Source organism: Urocampus carinirostris, chromosome 10, assembly GCF_059441175.1.
Source record: "Urocampus carinirostris isolate Australia breed hairy pipefish chromosome 10, RoL_Ucar_1.0, whole genome shotgun sequence".
Classification (NCBI taxonomy): Eukaryota; Metazoa; Chordata; class Actinopteri; order Syngnathiformes; family Syngnathidae; genus Urocampus; species Urocampus carinirostris.
This window is the reverse complement of record NC_142358.1, coordinates 2,746,000-2,759,741: the sequence shown is the minus strand read 5'-3', so window position 1 is coordinate 2,759,741 and position 13,742 is coordinate 2,746,000. Positions and strand designations below refer to the sequence as shown.

Below are 13,742 nucleotides of genomic sequence, written 5' to 3'. Positions count from 1 at the left end.
TGTCTCCTGAGTGTCTGGAACTTGAATTTTTATGCACTTGCACCCCCATTTTCTCCGATGTTTGGGTAATGTAATTACAGTTTAAATACACGGACTTTCACTAAAAGTTTTTATTATTTATCATGGCAAAAATGATTACTTAACGATAATTATCTTATTGTTTTATCCCCCAGGCCTAGTTTGATTTGTCCTTAAAAAGTTGAAAGATTATTTATTTTTTTGTATGTGTTAAAGCCTCAGTGTGTAATATTTGACCACTAGATGGCACTGTGTTGTCAGGTGCGACCGAGGGCCAGTGGCACAGAGCACAGCGTGGCAGCTGGATGCCAAACAAACATGGCAGCGACCTTAGTGTTGATTCCACTGTGTAAAAGAAATACAAATTTCTCGCCCTACGTTTTTTATAAAAATCAACATTGGTATGATAGTTCCTGTATTTTCCCCTAATATTAAAATCAATGATTTTTTCCTGATGAAGGAAAGTTTTTTTTTTACCACTAGGAGGCACTGAATATTACTCATTGTCCCTTTAACTAGTGATGTGTTTCTCGAGTTGAATCCCTGAGGTGTGTGCCTAGTATTGTTGATGAGTGGTTCATGAACAGCAAGTCGATGCGTATGTTGATGATGTACATGGTAGAATATGAAGCCCCATGAAGCGGGTGTACCACCTGACTGATTTAGGAAATGATTCGCTAGCTTTGAGTGTAGTTCGAAATAAAAGCGGCATATTAACGCTATGAATTCCCCTTAACTTTGCCTGAGTCCAAAAACTTAAAAAAAAAAAAAAACCTTCTGACATTGAATGAGTCAAATGAAAATGAATAAGCACTATTTTTCACCTCTTCATTTCACATTTTCACTTGTTGCATATGCACAAACATAGACAAAGTAACATAGAACAAATCATGTTAAATGCTCTTCAAATATGTAAATATATATATCGAGATCTATATATAGTGAAGAAAATAAGTATTTGAACACCCTGTCATTTTGCTATTTCTCCCACTTAGAAATCATGGAGGTGTCTGTAGTTTTTATCGTAGGTGCAAGTCCACTGTGAGAGAGATAAACTAAAAGGAAAAATCCAGAAATCACAAGGCATGATTTTTTAACGATTTCTTTGTGTGATATGGCTGCAAATAAGTATGAACACCCAAGAAAATAAATGTTTATATTTGGTACAGTAGCCATTGTTTGCTTTTACAAAGGTAAATGTTTCCTGTAGTCTTTCAACAGGTTTGCACACTCTGTAGGAGGATCTTGTACCACTCCTCCACACAGATCTTCTCTAGATCAGTCATTTATATATATATATATGTATGTATGTGTATATGTATGTGTATATATATGTATATATGTATGTGTATATATATATATATATATATATATATATATATATATATATATATATATATATATATATATATATATATATATATATATATATATATATATATATATATATATATATATATATATATATATATATATATATATATATATATATATATATATACAGTGCATCCGGAAAGTATTCACAGCACTTCACTTTTTCCACATTTTGTTATGTTACAGCCTCATTCCAAATTGTATTAATTTAATCTCTTATCTCAAAATTCTACACAAAATACTCCATTATGACAATGTGAATTTTTTATTTTTTTATTTTTTTGAATTTATTAAAAATAGAAAACTAAGAAATCACATTTACATAAGTATTCACAGCCTTTGCTTGATACTTTGTTGATCCACTTTTGGCAGCAAATACAGCCTCAAGTCTTTTTGAATATGATCCCACAAGTTTAGCACACCTATCTTTAGGCAGTTTTACCCATTCTTCTTTGCAATAAATCTTAAGCTCAATCAGGTTGATGTGAGACGTTTGTGCACAGCCATTTTCAGATCTCTCCAGAGATGTTCCATCGGATTCAAGTCTGGACTCTGGCTGGGCCACTCCAGGACATTCACGGAGTGGTTCTGAAGCCAATCTTTTGAGATTTTGGCTCTGTGCTTTGGGTCGTTGTCCTGCTGAAAAATGAACCTTCGCCCCAGCCTGAGGTCAAGAGCGCTCTGGAGCAGGTTTTCATCCAGGATATCTCTATATATTGCTGCATTCATTTTTCCTTCTGTCCTGACTAGTCTGCCAGTTCCTGCTGCTGGAAAACATCCCCACAGCATGATGCTGCCACCACCATGCTTCACTGTAGGGATGGTATTGGCCTGGTGATGAGCGGTGCCTGGTTTCCTCCAAACATGGTGCCTGGCATTCACACCAAAGAGTTCAATCTTTGTCTCATCAGACCAGAGAATTTTGTTTCTCATGGTCTGAGAGTCATTCAGGTGTTTTTTGGCAAATTCCAGACGGGCTTCCATGTTCCTTTTACTAAGGAGTGGCTTTCGTCTGGCCACTCTACCATACATGCCTGATTGGTGGATTGCTGCAGAGATGGTTGTCCTTCTGGAAGGCTCTCCTCTCTCCACAGAGGAACGCTGGAGCTCTGACAGAGTGACAATCGGGTTCTTGGTCACCTCCCTGACTAAGGTCCTTCTTCCCCGATCGCTCAGTTTAGAAGGCCGGCCAGCTCTAGGAAGAGTCCTAGTGGTTCCAAATGTCTTCCATTTACGAATAATGGAGGCAACTGTGCTCATTGGGACCTTCAAGGCAGCAGAATTTTTTCTGTATCCTTCCCCAGATTTGTGCCTCGCAGGTCTACAGACAGTTCTTTTGACTTCATGCTTGGTGTTTGTGCTCTGACATGCACACTCAACTGTGGGACCTTATATAGACAGGTGTGTGCCTTTGCAAATCATGTCCAATCAACTGAATTTACGGCAGGTGGAGTCCAATTAAGCTGTAGAAAGATCTCAAGGATGATCAGTGGAAAAAAGATGCACCTGAGCTCAATTTTGAGCTTCATGGCAAAGGCTGTGAATACTTATGTAAATGTGATTTCTTAGTTTTCTATTTTTAATAAATTCAAAAAAAAGTAATAAAAAAAACTTCTTCACATTGTCATATTGGCGTATTTTGTGTAGAATTTTGAGATAAGAGATTAAATTAATACAATTTGGAATGAGGCTGTAACATAACAAAATGTGGAAAAAGTAAAGCGCTGTGAATACTTTCCGGATGCACTGTATACGGACGGCACGGCGGCGCAGTGGTTAGTGTGTGTGCGGCACTGTTCTGAGGTCGTGAGATCAAACCTCCGGTGTGGAGTTTGCATGTTCTCCCCGTGCTTGTGTGGGTCTCCTCCGGGCACTCCGGTTTCCTCCCACATTCCAAAAACATGCATGTCAGGTTAATTGGCCGGTCCAAATTGTCCCTGGGTGCCCTCTACTGGCTGGCAACCAGTTCAGGGTGTCCCCTGCCCACTGACCGAGGACAGCTGGAATGGGCCCCAGCACCCCCGCGACCCTACTGAGGATAAGCGGTGCGGATAATGGATGGATGGATATTAAAGTCATCTCATCTCATCTGCTGCACCGTTTATCCTCAGTAGGGTCGCGGGGGTGCCGGAGCCCATCCCAGCAGTCATCGGGCAGTGGGCAGGGGACACCCTGAACTGGTTGCCAGCCTATTGCAGGGCACACGGGGACAGACAACTCACTCGCTCAGTCACACCAAGAACCTCAGAACTGTGCCGCACACGCGCTAACCACTGCGCCGCCGTGCTGCCCGGATATTAAAGTATATATATATATATTTATATATATATATATACTTTTTTTCACAGCGCTTGTCTGCTTTTTATCTTACTTTTACCCTCGGTGTTCCGGCCACGTCGCACATTACACTGGAGGAAAGGAGGCGGGGGAATTGGCGGAGGAGAGTGCTTTCATGCGTGTACTCACGGTTTACTTTAATTCTGGGATGAAAATAGTGAAATTAGGAAAACTACCTTTTACTAATACAGTCCAAATCCCAACCCAAACCCCCAAAAGATGAAAAAATATTTTGTTGGAGCATGTTTAATACAGTCACACGCAACAAAAAGAGTTTGAGAGAGAGTGCACTGATGATTATAGTCAGAAGATGGCATCACTAAGTAATATCTTTTAAAGTTACGGACACCACCTCTAATAATCGTTTCCTATATGACGGTAACAGCAGTGACGCTTTGTTTTTGTTCACAGACTTCCTCAGCTGACGGCGGCCATCGAGCTGGTGACCGAAATCTCCAAGCAGCTGACTGAGCGCAAACAGGGTGCTGTGTCGGAGATCGACGCCACCTTCGACGAGCTAGAAAAAGCTTTCCGCCAGCGCAAAAGCGCCCTCGTTGCGGAAGTGGATAACATCTGCAGCACTAAGCAGAAGGTTGTGCTCATCATGTTAACAGATGATTGCGGTGGGAGCTAACATTGGCAACTAGCAATTCTTAGTTGATGTGAGAAAGCTGAAAATAGCTGCAGCTCAGGCGTTGCTAATGCAAATGCCGCTAGCTTTTTTGTAGGGGCTGTCATTGGCAAGAGGTAACCTTTAAAAGACATGAGAAGGTTGTAAAGAGTTGAGACTTGAGAGGTGCTATTGCGACTAGTTTCACTAAGGGTGCCAGCATTAGCGACTAGCAATTCTCAGTTTAAGCGAGTAGCCTGAAAACAGTTGGGATTCAAAAGTTTCTTTTTTTTTAATTAGGCAAAAAATGATAAAATGACATACAGAAGCTCCCCTAATTAAGACCATTCGACTTACGTAAAACGGTAAATACTAACAGGGATGTCGAAAAATATCCGGACATTGGTGTAAGTATCAGTAATCTAGTGGCATTTGGCCTAATGGTCCGCTTTTTGACAAACTATTAGTTTAAGTGAGTTAGCAATTACCAAATATAAGAGTCATCAATAAAAGACATATTCCAGAGTTCCCACTGATCCCTGAAAAGTCTAAAAAATCATTGAATTCATTATTGTAAAAGTAAGGGCTTAATTGGCACTAAAATATCTTCAATCTAATTTACGAGTGGTTAGCGAGTCTGCGGCAGAGTTCTGAGGTCAAAGGATCAAATCCAGCTACCAACCATTCTGTGTGGAGTTTGCATGTTCTCCCCGTGCTTGCGTGGGTTTCCCCCGGGCACTCCGGTTTCCTCCCACATTTAAAAAAACATGCATATTAGGTTAACTGGTCAGTCCAAATTGTCTCTAGCTGTGAATGAGCGAGTGAGTGGTAGCCTCTGTGTGCCCTGCGACTGACTGGCAACCAGTTCAGGGTGTCCCGTAATCACTGCCCGAGGACAGCCGGGATGGGCTCCAGCACCCCCATGACCCGACTGATGATAAGCGGTGCTGATAATGGATGGATGGAAATCCAATTTACGAAAGTCTTAAAATTGTAAATACATTAATAGCATTTATATTTGTTTGAACTAAACATTTAGAAACATTTATCATTTATCTGTCTTCTTTAATAATAATTCACCAGATATACGTACATTAGTGGCAACATAACGGAACGATCATAACAGTTGTTTCAGTTGGGCCTTTTAGAGCAAACACGTGCTACGTCTACCCACAATACACATATCAACTTTGGGTAGAGATGTTTACTTTGGACCATGGGAGAGTACATTTAATGAGAATTGGCTGTCCGACAAATGTTTTTGCCATGGCTTAAAGCTGTGACAGGTAATGTGTACGAGGCACGATGTTTTGTGTGCAAGAAATATTTGTGTTGTTTATTTTGTTTGTTTCAACTGTATATTTTGCGTCGACTTTGTCTTAAATTTTAACCTTAAAGGCGTTAAAATGGTCTTGAATTTAACTTGTTTTAAGCTCTGGGAACTCTGTATCCAAAATCAGAAAATAAAAAGGTCAGTCAATGCAAACAAAGCTACTAATTGCAAATTACAATGTAGGCTTTCTAATGGTTCACTTTTCACTGATCCCTTAACTGCCTCGGCCGTGCGATGGCCATCCCTCTCCAGGCCATTTTCTTGGGTAGGATGATTATCAGTAGAGAGTAGAGTAGAGAGTATGAGAAGCCTCCTGTTCCAGATACAGCACTTTCATCCTTGGGTCCCTGTTGTTTTTCGAGGTTAAGCGTCATTCTGCTCTATGGAGAAGGGCCTGACCTCAGCATTAAGGTGCGGCGGTCCCAGCATTGTCGTGGCGCACTTAATGTTAAGCTAAAAAGCCCCCCAAAAAATGGGCCCAAATGGGAATTCCCACATCTCAAGGTTTTGCCTTTTTTTCAGGTGCTCCAAGCCCAGCTGACATCCCTTCTGCAGGGCAGAGAGAACATCCAAAGCAGCTGTGATTTTACCGAGCAGGCCCTGAGCCATGGTAGTGCCGCAGAGGTCCTTCTGGTCCAAAAGCAGATGGGCGAGCGGGTTAGTGCCCTGGCGCGTCAATCCTTCCCTGAGTGCCCGCACGAGAACGGCCACCTGGAGTGCCAGGTACAGACATGAAAATCTTACCTTATGGCTAAGTTTGCAGTTTTGAAGTCAGGGTGACCTACGGGAATTGTGTAAATCCTAGACGAAAATGTTTTGAGGGCTGGAAATGCAAAACAATAAAATATAAATTAAAAATATTTGCTATTTTGAAACAAATGATTACCTGCAAAAATAAATAACTATTTACTATTCTATATTAACTAATTCAGACACAAATTTTTTTCACGCAAAAAATATATTAAAATAAGTTCAGCAGTCTCCAAGATTAAAAGATTGAATGTGCTCTTCTTCTGAGAAATCAATATCATTAAAATGAGTCCAAATTTGCTTGTTTTTCTGCTTTTATACTTAAAGTACTTACTTTCTTTTTTTGTCTTCCATATTGAACTCCATTATTGCCCAACACTTATAGAGACCTTTCAGTGTCTGTAAACAAGTGCGACGTAGCCAAGCTGTGCCTGCATTATTGAAGCAGATTGGCAGAATTCATGTCAGTTTATAGCAGCCCAAAAATATTATAGATAGTAACACCTCAAAATAGCACATAGTACGTGCTAGTAGCATAATAGCGACTTTATTTTAGTTATCAAAAAATAGGTTATTTTTTATTGGCGCTGGATTTTTTTTTCCTTTGAAGGTACTGGGAAAATTGAAAAACCTGCCTTAAAAGTGCTGGAAAGTGCTGGAATTTGGCCTAGAAAAAGGTATACAAACCCTGCTTAGCCAAGCAGCGGTTGCATTGATGAAGCAGAACTGCAGAATTCATGTTCAATCTTATATCATAGACAGGAGCAGCTCAGATTACCACAAAGTATGTACTAGCAGCAAGATAGCGACTGTATTTTAGTCACTTGATACTTAAGCCTGTAAATTTTATTTGTTATTAAGTAGTATATAAATATACAAATAAAGGTTTTTATTTTGCATGTTTTGACTATTGTCTTCGTAACGCAACCCTCCGCGAAAAACGAGGAATTACTGTATTTCTATTCTTGATTTTTGTCGAAAACATTGAGTAATCGTTGCAGCCCTCGTTGTAATAACAGCGTACATGAACATATTTCAGGGTTCATAAGGGTGCTTGAAATCCTTGAAAATGCTTGAATTTTAATGTTTTTCACGTTTGAAAAGTGTTCGAATTTTGTGTGTGGTGCTTATAAATGCTTGAAATTGGGCTCAACAAGTCTGCTAAAAAATGATGCAGACACTGGTATCTGGTCAATTGGCTTTGCCATTTCATTTCTTCTTACCTTGTGATTAACATCAGCTGGTATTAGTTTGTACGGCATTGTCCTATGAAGCATCATCGCCCCTTACGGCACAGTTGCATGTTACACGTGAACGGGACACTTTGAAATGTGCATTAGTGCAAGGATTGCGTGTCATTTATGGACAGTTGTTGTGGGGCATGTAAAAATCGAAAGTAGCGTTTCCCAGTGGTAAATTGTAATGGGAAGAATGTCATGCCACTGAAAATCTATATTCGTCGTTTTCCCAAACACCTACACGGGGAGAAATTTGTCTCAAATACAAATATATTCGCCAATTAATAATATTTAAAAATAATATCTTGATAAATCCACCGGCAAGATTAAAAATCACATACATAAAGACATCGCAAATATATTTGTGGCTCTGCAAGATAAATGATTCACATCAGATTTCTTCTTTTAAGGGTACTGGAAAAATTGAAAAGTTGGCTTTAAAAGTCCTTAAAAAGTGCTTGAATTTGCTCAACAAATAGGTGTACAAACCCTGATATATCTTCCACACACTTCCCACCTTTTCAATCCCTGATCCATTTTCATGCCTGCAGGTAGAGACAGATGGCCTGCGCCGCTCCATCCAGAATTTGGGTGTCCTCATCACCACGGGTGCCGTAGGCCACACTAGTGTAGCCACAGGCGAGGGTCTCCGCCACGCACTGGTAGGCCAGCACACCTCCGTTACTGTCACCACCAAAGACAAAGACGGGCAACTGGTGCGGACAGGCAACGCCGCCCTGCGCGCCTGTCTTGTGTCTGGCGAAGGGGTGACGGTGGAAGCGGAGGTATCCGACAACAAGAACGGCACCTACGAGGTGGGCTACACGTTGCGCTCCGAGGGCGAGTTCGCCTTCTCTCTGCTGCTTTACGGGCAACCCGTTCGGGGAAGCCCCTTCCGCCTGCGTGCCGTCAAGCCATCCGACGTGCTGCAGTCGCCCGACGACGTCAAGCGGAGAGTTAAGTCGCCCGGTGCGGGGGGTACCGGCGGGCACGTGCGCCAGAAGGCCGTCAGGCGACCCTCCAGCATGTACAGCACCACCAAGAAGAAGGAAAACCCGATTGAAGACGAGCTCATCTACAGAGTCGGTCAGTAGTATTATTCAGGAAATACAGAGATAACTCGGTTTTTGGGATTCATGGGCTCCTGAACCAATCGCGAAAAGTGTAAATCCGCAAACTAGTGCCGCTCTTTTTTTTTTTTTTTTTTTTTTTAACATTAAAGCGAACCTGCCAACTAGAGATGGACCGATTATCAGGTGGGGCAATTATCAGCACTGATATTTCGGAATTAGACGGGTGTCGCTATCTGCATTTTATTTATTTGACAAGTCTATTATTTAGGCTCAGATGCAGCTGACCCTCTCTCTCCCTCTCTTTACTCCCTCGGTCACGGACGCTATTCACTCCGCACCTTCTGATTTTATAAGTGGCGGGAGTTGGAGCCACCTAAACATGAAGAATAACATTAAAGTGAAGTAAACAGCAGCAGCTCTGCTAATTCTTGAGTCCCGACATACCTACAAATCAAGATAATATTAAGATTTGAAAAAGTCTTTGGTAGTAAAAGAGGTGTGTGAGATTAAGAGATAGCGTAAAAAGTGTGGATACTTATATTTTAGCTGTTATCATTAGATCAGTTTGTCAATCTGGCTCTAAAACAAGAGTGCCCACTCTTTTCAATTCGCAAGCTCAGATAAAATTTCAGTGCACTTTTTGTTTTATGTTAATTTAAGTCATGTTGGTTGTAATGACATTTTTTTATTGTAAAAAAATCAGAGAGCTATTTAAATTTTTATGTACCTTTATATGAGTTGCTGCTTAGCCTAATTGTATTTCCTTCGTTTTTTATTAAAGTGAAAGATTAATAAATTAATATCAGCTCCAAATATCGTTTATCGGCCTCCTCTCATTATTAAGAAACTGTATCAGCCCTGAAAAACCATATCGGTCGATCCTTATTGCTGACTAACCGACTGAAAGATAAGACACAGCAGTGTCTGAAACTCATGACAAAAAGTTACAGGACACCAGGGCAGACAACTCTGAAAAGTTACCTGCCAAGCCATAAAGTTGCCCGCCCAATTTTTCCCAACTTGAAACACAATAAGACAACTAATCGCGAAAAAAAAAAAAAAATTTTTGCAAAGTATTAAGGATTGATAATCAAAATATAAAACAGAACAACACTTTAAAATTAAGTTTATGATAAATGTACTCATAACATTCATTGCATGTACTGTATATGACATCAGTGTTTTCCATCTGCCATCAGTATGTACCTGTATTTACTCATCTTCATTCATGCAAAGTTTGCGTTGCATCGGCTGCCACAAGCCACGTGAACTCCTCTTTCCTTGATGACCTCCTCTTTTGAATCTTTCTTCTGGGTCTGAAGTTTTGGCTTAATTCCTAACCACTTATCCATTTTTCTTGTGTTCTCTGTGTGTCTACTTTGGAAAATTCTATGCAAATGCTTGACCTTATTATAACGCTCGGGAAAGTTCGGAAGCACGTTACTCAATGTAGGCTTCTGATTGGCTGCCGAGTATGCAAATTGCCAAACGAACCGAAATTTCAAAACCGAACGAAGAATTCGAAATCGGAATAAGGCAAACATTTGATTTGAAAAATAAAAAAATAAAGACGAAAGATTTTTTTTTCTCCTTAAAAAGTTGTCGGCTACCTGGGCGGAGACGTTTTGTAAGTTGTACGCCTGACAAAAAAGATGCACATAGAAAACAGTTTGATTTTAAGGGAAAACCGTATTTTAAATTAGTCAACGGTTTTTTGTTCGGGGTGCTTTTTAATTTATTTGTACTTTTTTTTCATTGGAACAAAATGGTGGTAATCAAGTGAATATGAATCAAAGTAATGTTCTTGCAGGAACGAGAGGACGTGACAAAGGAGAATTTACCAACCTTCAGGGCATCTCCACCTCCAGCAACGGTCGCATCGTGGTTGCCGATAGCAACAATCAGTGCATACAGGTTAGAAAAATTGGAAAACACATAAAACCGCAGTGTCCAAACTTTTAAGAAAGCGGGCGAGATTTGGTAAGCTGAAAATATGTTAGGGCCGACTATTCAGGCTGGCATTCTTTGAAACATAAACACTAACACCCAAAACATGCATGAGAAGCTAATTAGACACTATAAACAAACCACGAGACCCTACGGTCAGAAATAAGAAAATGAAAATATTTATTGCAAATGGCACTTTTTTTTCCAACAAAATCACAGACCATTATGAAATTGAAAAAAAAAGTGTGTTTGGGAAAACTATATTTATTTTATTCATCTTTTATTCAAGTTGCTTCCGTTTTAACAGCGTTTGTAGTTAGCCTAACATAGTCAGTGCCTCTTAATTTTATTTTTCGAAAATGGGTACAGTCTCTTGTCAAATTAGGCAGACACAGGTATTTGGGATTTCGGTGAAAGAATACTCTAATTTCCACTGTAAGCGGCGGCCCTCATAGTCAACTTTCCTTTTTTTTTATTTGCAGTCGCCATATCGGAAATGGGGTGGGCTAAAATTCTTACAGAAAGCCAAGGGCAAGTTGGCCGAAAGGTTACTGCCATCATCGGGTGAAATGGTGGTGTTGTTATTTTTTGTTTTAGTACACATTTATTTGAGGCTGCAGTCAACATTTCTGACAGGCCACATATTAATTATATGATAGAGGCCACGGGCCAGTAAAAATTCGATCATGGGCCGTAACTGGACTTAAGTCAGGGGAACAAAACCACCCGCAAAAAGTGAAAATCTGCGAAGTAGCGACGACCCTTCAAAAAGAAAAAAGAATATTATTAAATATTATTTTTTAGACCCGGTTAATGGCGCCAAAACCACCCGCTAAAAGTGAAAATCTGCGAAGTAGCGACACCCCTTCAAAAAAAACAAAAATTGCTTATCCTTATTAGGGTGACGCCGCGCCCGCCGAACTCGCTCCGTTGCGCAGCCCGGGAGTGACCTCCGCCGACTCCTCCCCCCCCCGTCCCATTCAGCCGGCCGCCTTATCCCGCATCCGCTGACGTTCCGCCGAAAAAACCCGCAAAAAGTGAAAATCTGCGAAGCAGCGACGCCCCTTCCAAAAAAAAAAATTTAATTAAAAAAAAAAACTTTTTTATAACCATTACAGACCGCAAAGCTCTGAAGCCGCGAACGTCGAACCGCGAAGTAGCGAGGTCCCACTGTAGCTCCAAAATAACACGGTGCGCCTCCGTCAGGTTTTCTCCAACGACGGACAGTTCAAGATGAGGTTCGGCGTCCGAGGTCGGTCCCCGGGCCAGCTGCAGCGGCCCACAGGGGTGACTGTGGACATGAACGGCGACATCATAGTGGCTGACTATGACAACCGATGGATCAGCATCTTCTCCTCTGATGGAAAGTTCAAGGTCAGACCAACAGGTTTCAAGGGTCATATGGGTGCTTGAAATCCTTGAAAATAATTGAATTTTAATTTTGTGTTTTCAAGGTTTGTAAAGTGCTGGAATTTTCGGTGAAGCGCTTGGAAATGCTTAAAATTTCCGTCATGTTTCTCGACAGTATGACTATGATGTTGTTATGTGAAGCGTCATTGCGACCTACAGGTTGCTCTCAAGAGAACAGTTGCATCACAAATTTACTAAATGACGGCTTGAAAATAATAAATACAAACATTGATTTAAACTTAGAAAAAATCCTAGCGCAGCATGCTGCAAACTATGCAAAAAATAGATCTAACTCTTCACAAAGGTAGGGTCAGCTCAAACCACTTATATGAACTTTTTTTGCCGACTGTTTGCTAAATTACACACTTAAACAGGACACTATGAAATAATGAAATGTGTATTAGTGCAAAAATCGTGTATCAATGATGGACATCTATTATGGGCCATGTAAAAAAATTAAGTAGCATTTCCCAGTGGTAGATTGTAACAAGAAGAACTTCCTTTAACTGAAAGTCAAAGTTACATATTACTCATTTTTACCCAACACTTATATGGGTAGAAATTTGTCCTAAAATATTTACACACATATTGTTAAGATAAAAAAATATATTGCCATTTACTCATGATCTAAAAGTCCTATTTCTTGATAAATGCGCACACAAGGATAAAAATAGAATTCGTAAATCACAGACATATTTGTGGATCTGCAAAACACATGATTCACACCAGATTTTTTCATTTAAATAATACTGTAAGATATGTAATATATTTATTAATATCCTATATATTTATCAAATATCCTACATATGTATTCACCCGCTCTTAGGTCAATGAAATCAAAGAACCGCCAACTCGAGCGACTCTATAGGAAAACCGGCCTCACCATCCACAAGGACATGTACATTACCCATACTGCTAAATACAAGGACCAAATTGCACAAACCAAATCCAGCTACAACTCCGGCCTCATCCTTTCCAACGAAGGAAATTCAAGAACTCTCTTCTCTGTCATGAACAAAATCCTCCAGCCACCAAATTCTCCCCCCCTCCACCTGTACTCCACAACAACCTGCAACTCCATAATGGAGTACTTCAATCACAAAATTCTTAAGATTCATCACCAACTCCATCAAAACCTGTCTGCTCCCTCCCCATCTGAATTTCCTTCTCCTTGTCACTTCTTCTCCAGTTTTGCTCCACCCACGACTGCTGAATTATCCAACCTCATACTCAAATCCAAGCCCACCACTTGCCAGCTCGATCCCCTCCCTTCATCCCTTGTTAAATCCTGCCTCCCTTCCCTGCTTCCTCTCATATCTGCCATTATCCACTCCTCACTCTCTTCTGGTATTGTCCCATCACTTTTCAAAACCGCTGCTGTTACCCCTACACTGAAAAAACATGGTGCTGACCCCAACAACTTTGACAACCTGCGCCCCATCTCCAACCTTCCATTTATTTCGAAATTCCTTGAAAAAACTGTTGCTGCTCAACTCCACTCCCACCTGTCCCTCCACTCTCTCTATGAACCCTTTCAGTCTGGTTTCTGCCCCCGCCACGGCACAGAGACTGCCCTAATCCGTATTGTAAATGATCTACTCATAGCATATGACTCCGGTTTGGTCTCCATCCTCATCCTCCTAGACTTGAGC

At 40.7% G+C, this 13,742-nt stretch overlaps 1 protein-coding gene across 2 annotated transcripts in view; it reads left to right on the top strand.

The window, feature by feature from the left end:
• The window catches only part of LOC148357490 (tripartite motif-containing protein 3-like), a 59,846-nt gene that overhangs the window by 22,544 nt on the left and 23,560 nt on the right, over positions 1-13,742 (top strand). For both annotated transcript variants that reach the window (XM_088345257.1, XM_088345258.1), the window contains exons 5-9: positions 4,141-4,321; positions 6,195-6,395; positions 8,212-8,746; positions 10,544-10,647; positions 11,887-12,054. In XM_088345257.1, coding sequence (XP_088201383.1) covers positions 4,141-4,321; positions 6,195-6,395; positions 8,212-8,746; positions 10,544-10,647; positions 11,887-12,054 — 1,189 coding nt within the window. The remainder of the gene's footprint in view (positions 1-4,140; positions 4,322-6,194; positions 6,396-8,211; positions 8,747-10,543; positions 10,648-11,886; positions 12,055-13,742) is intronic.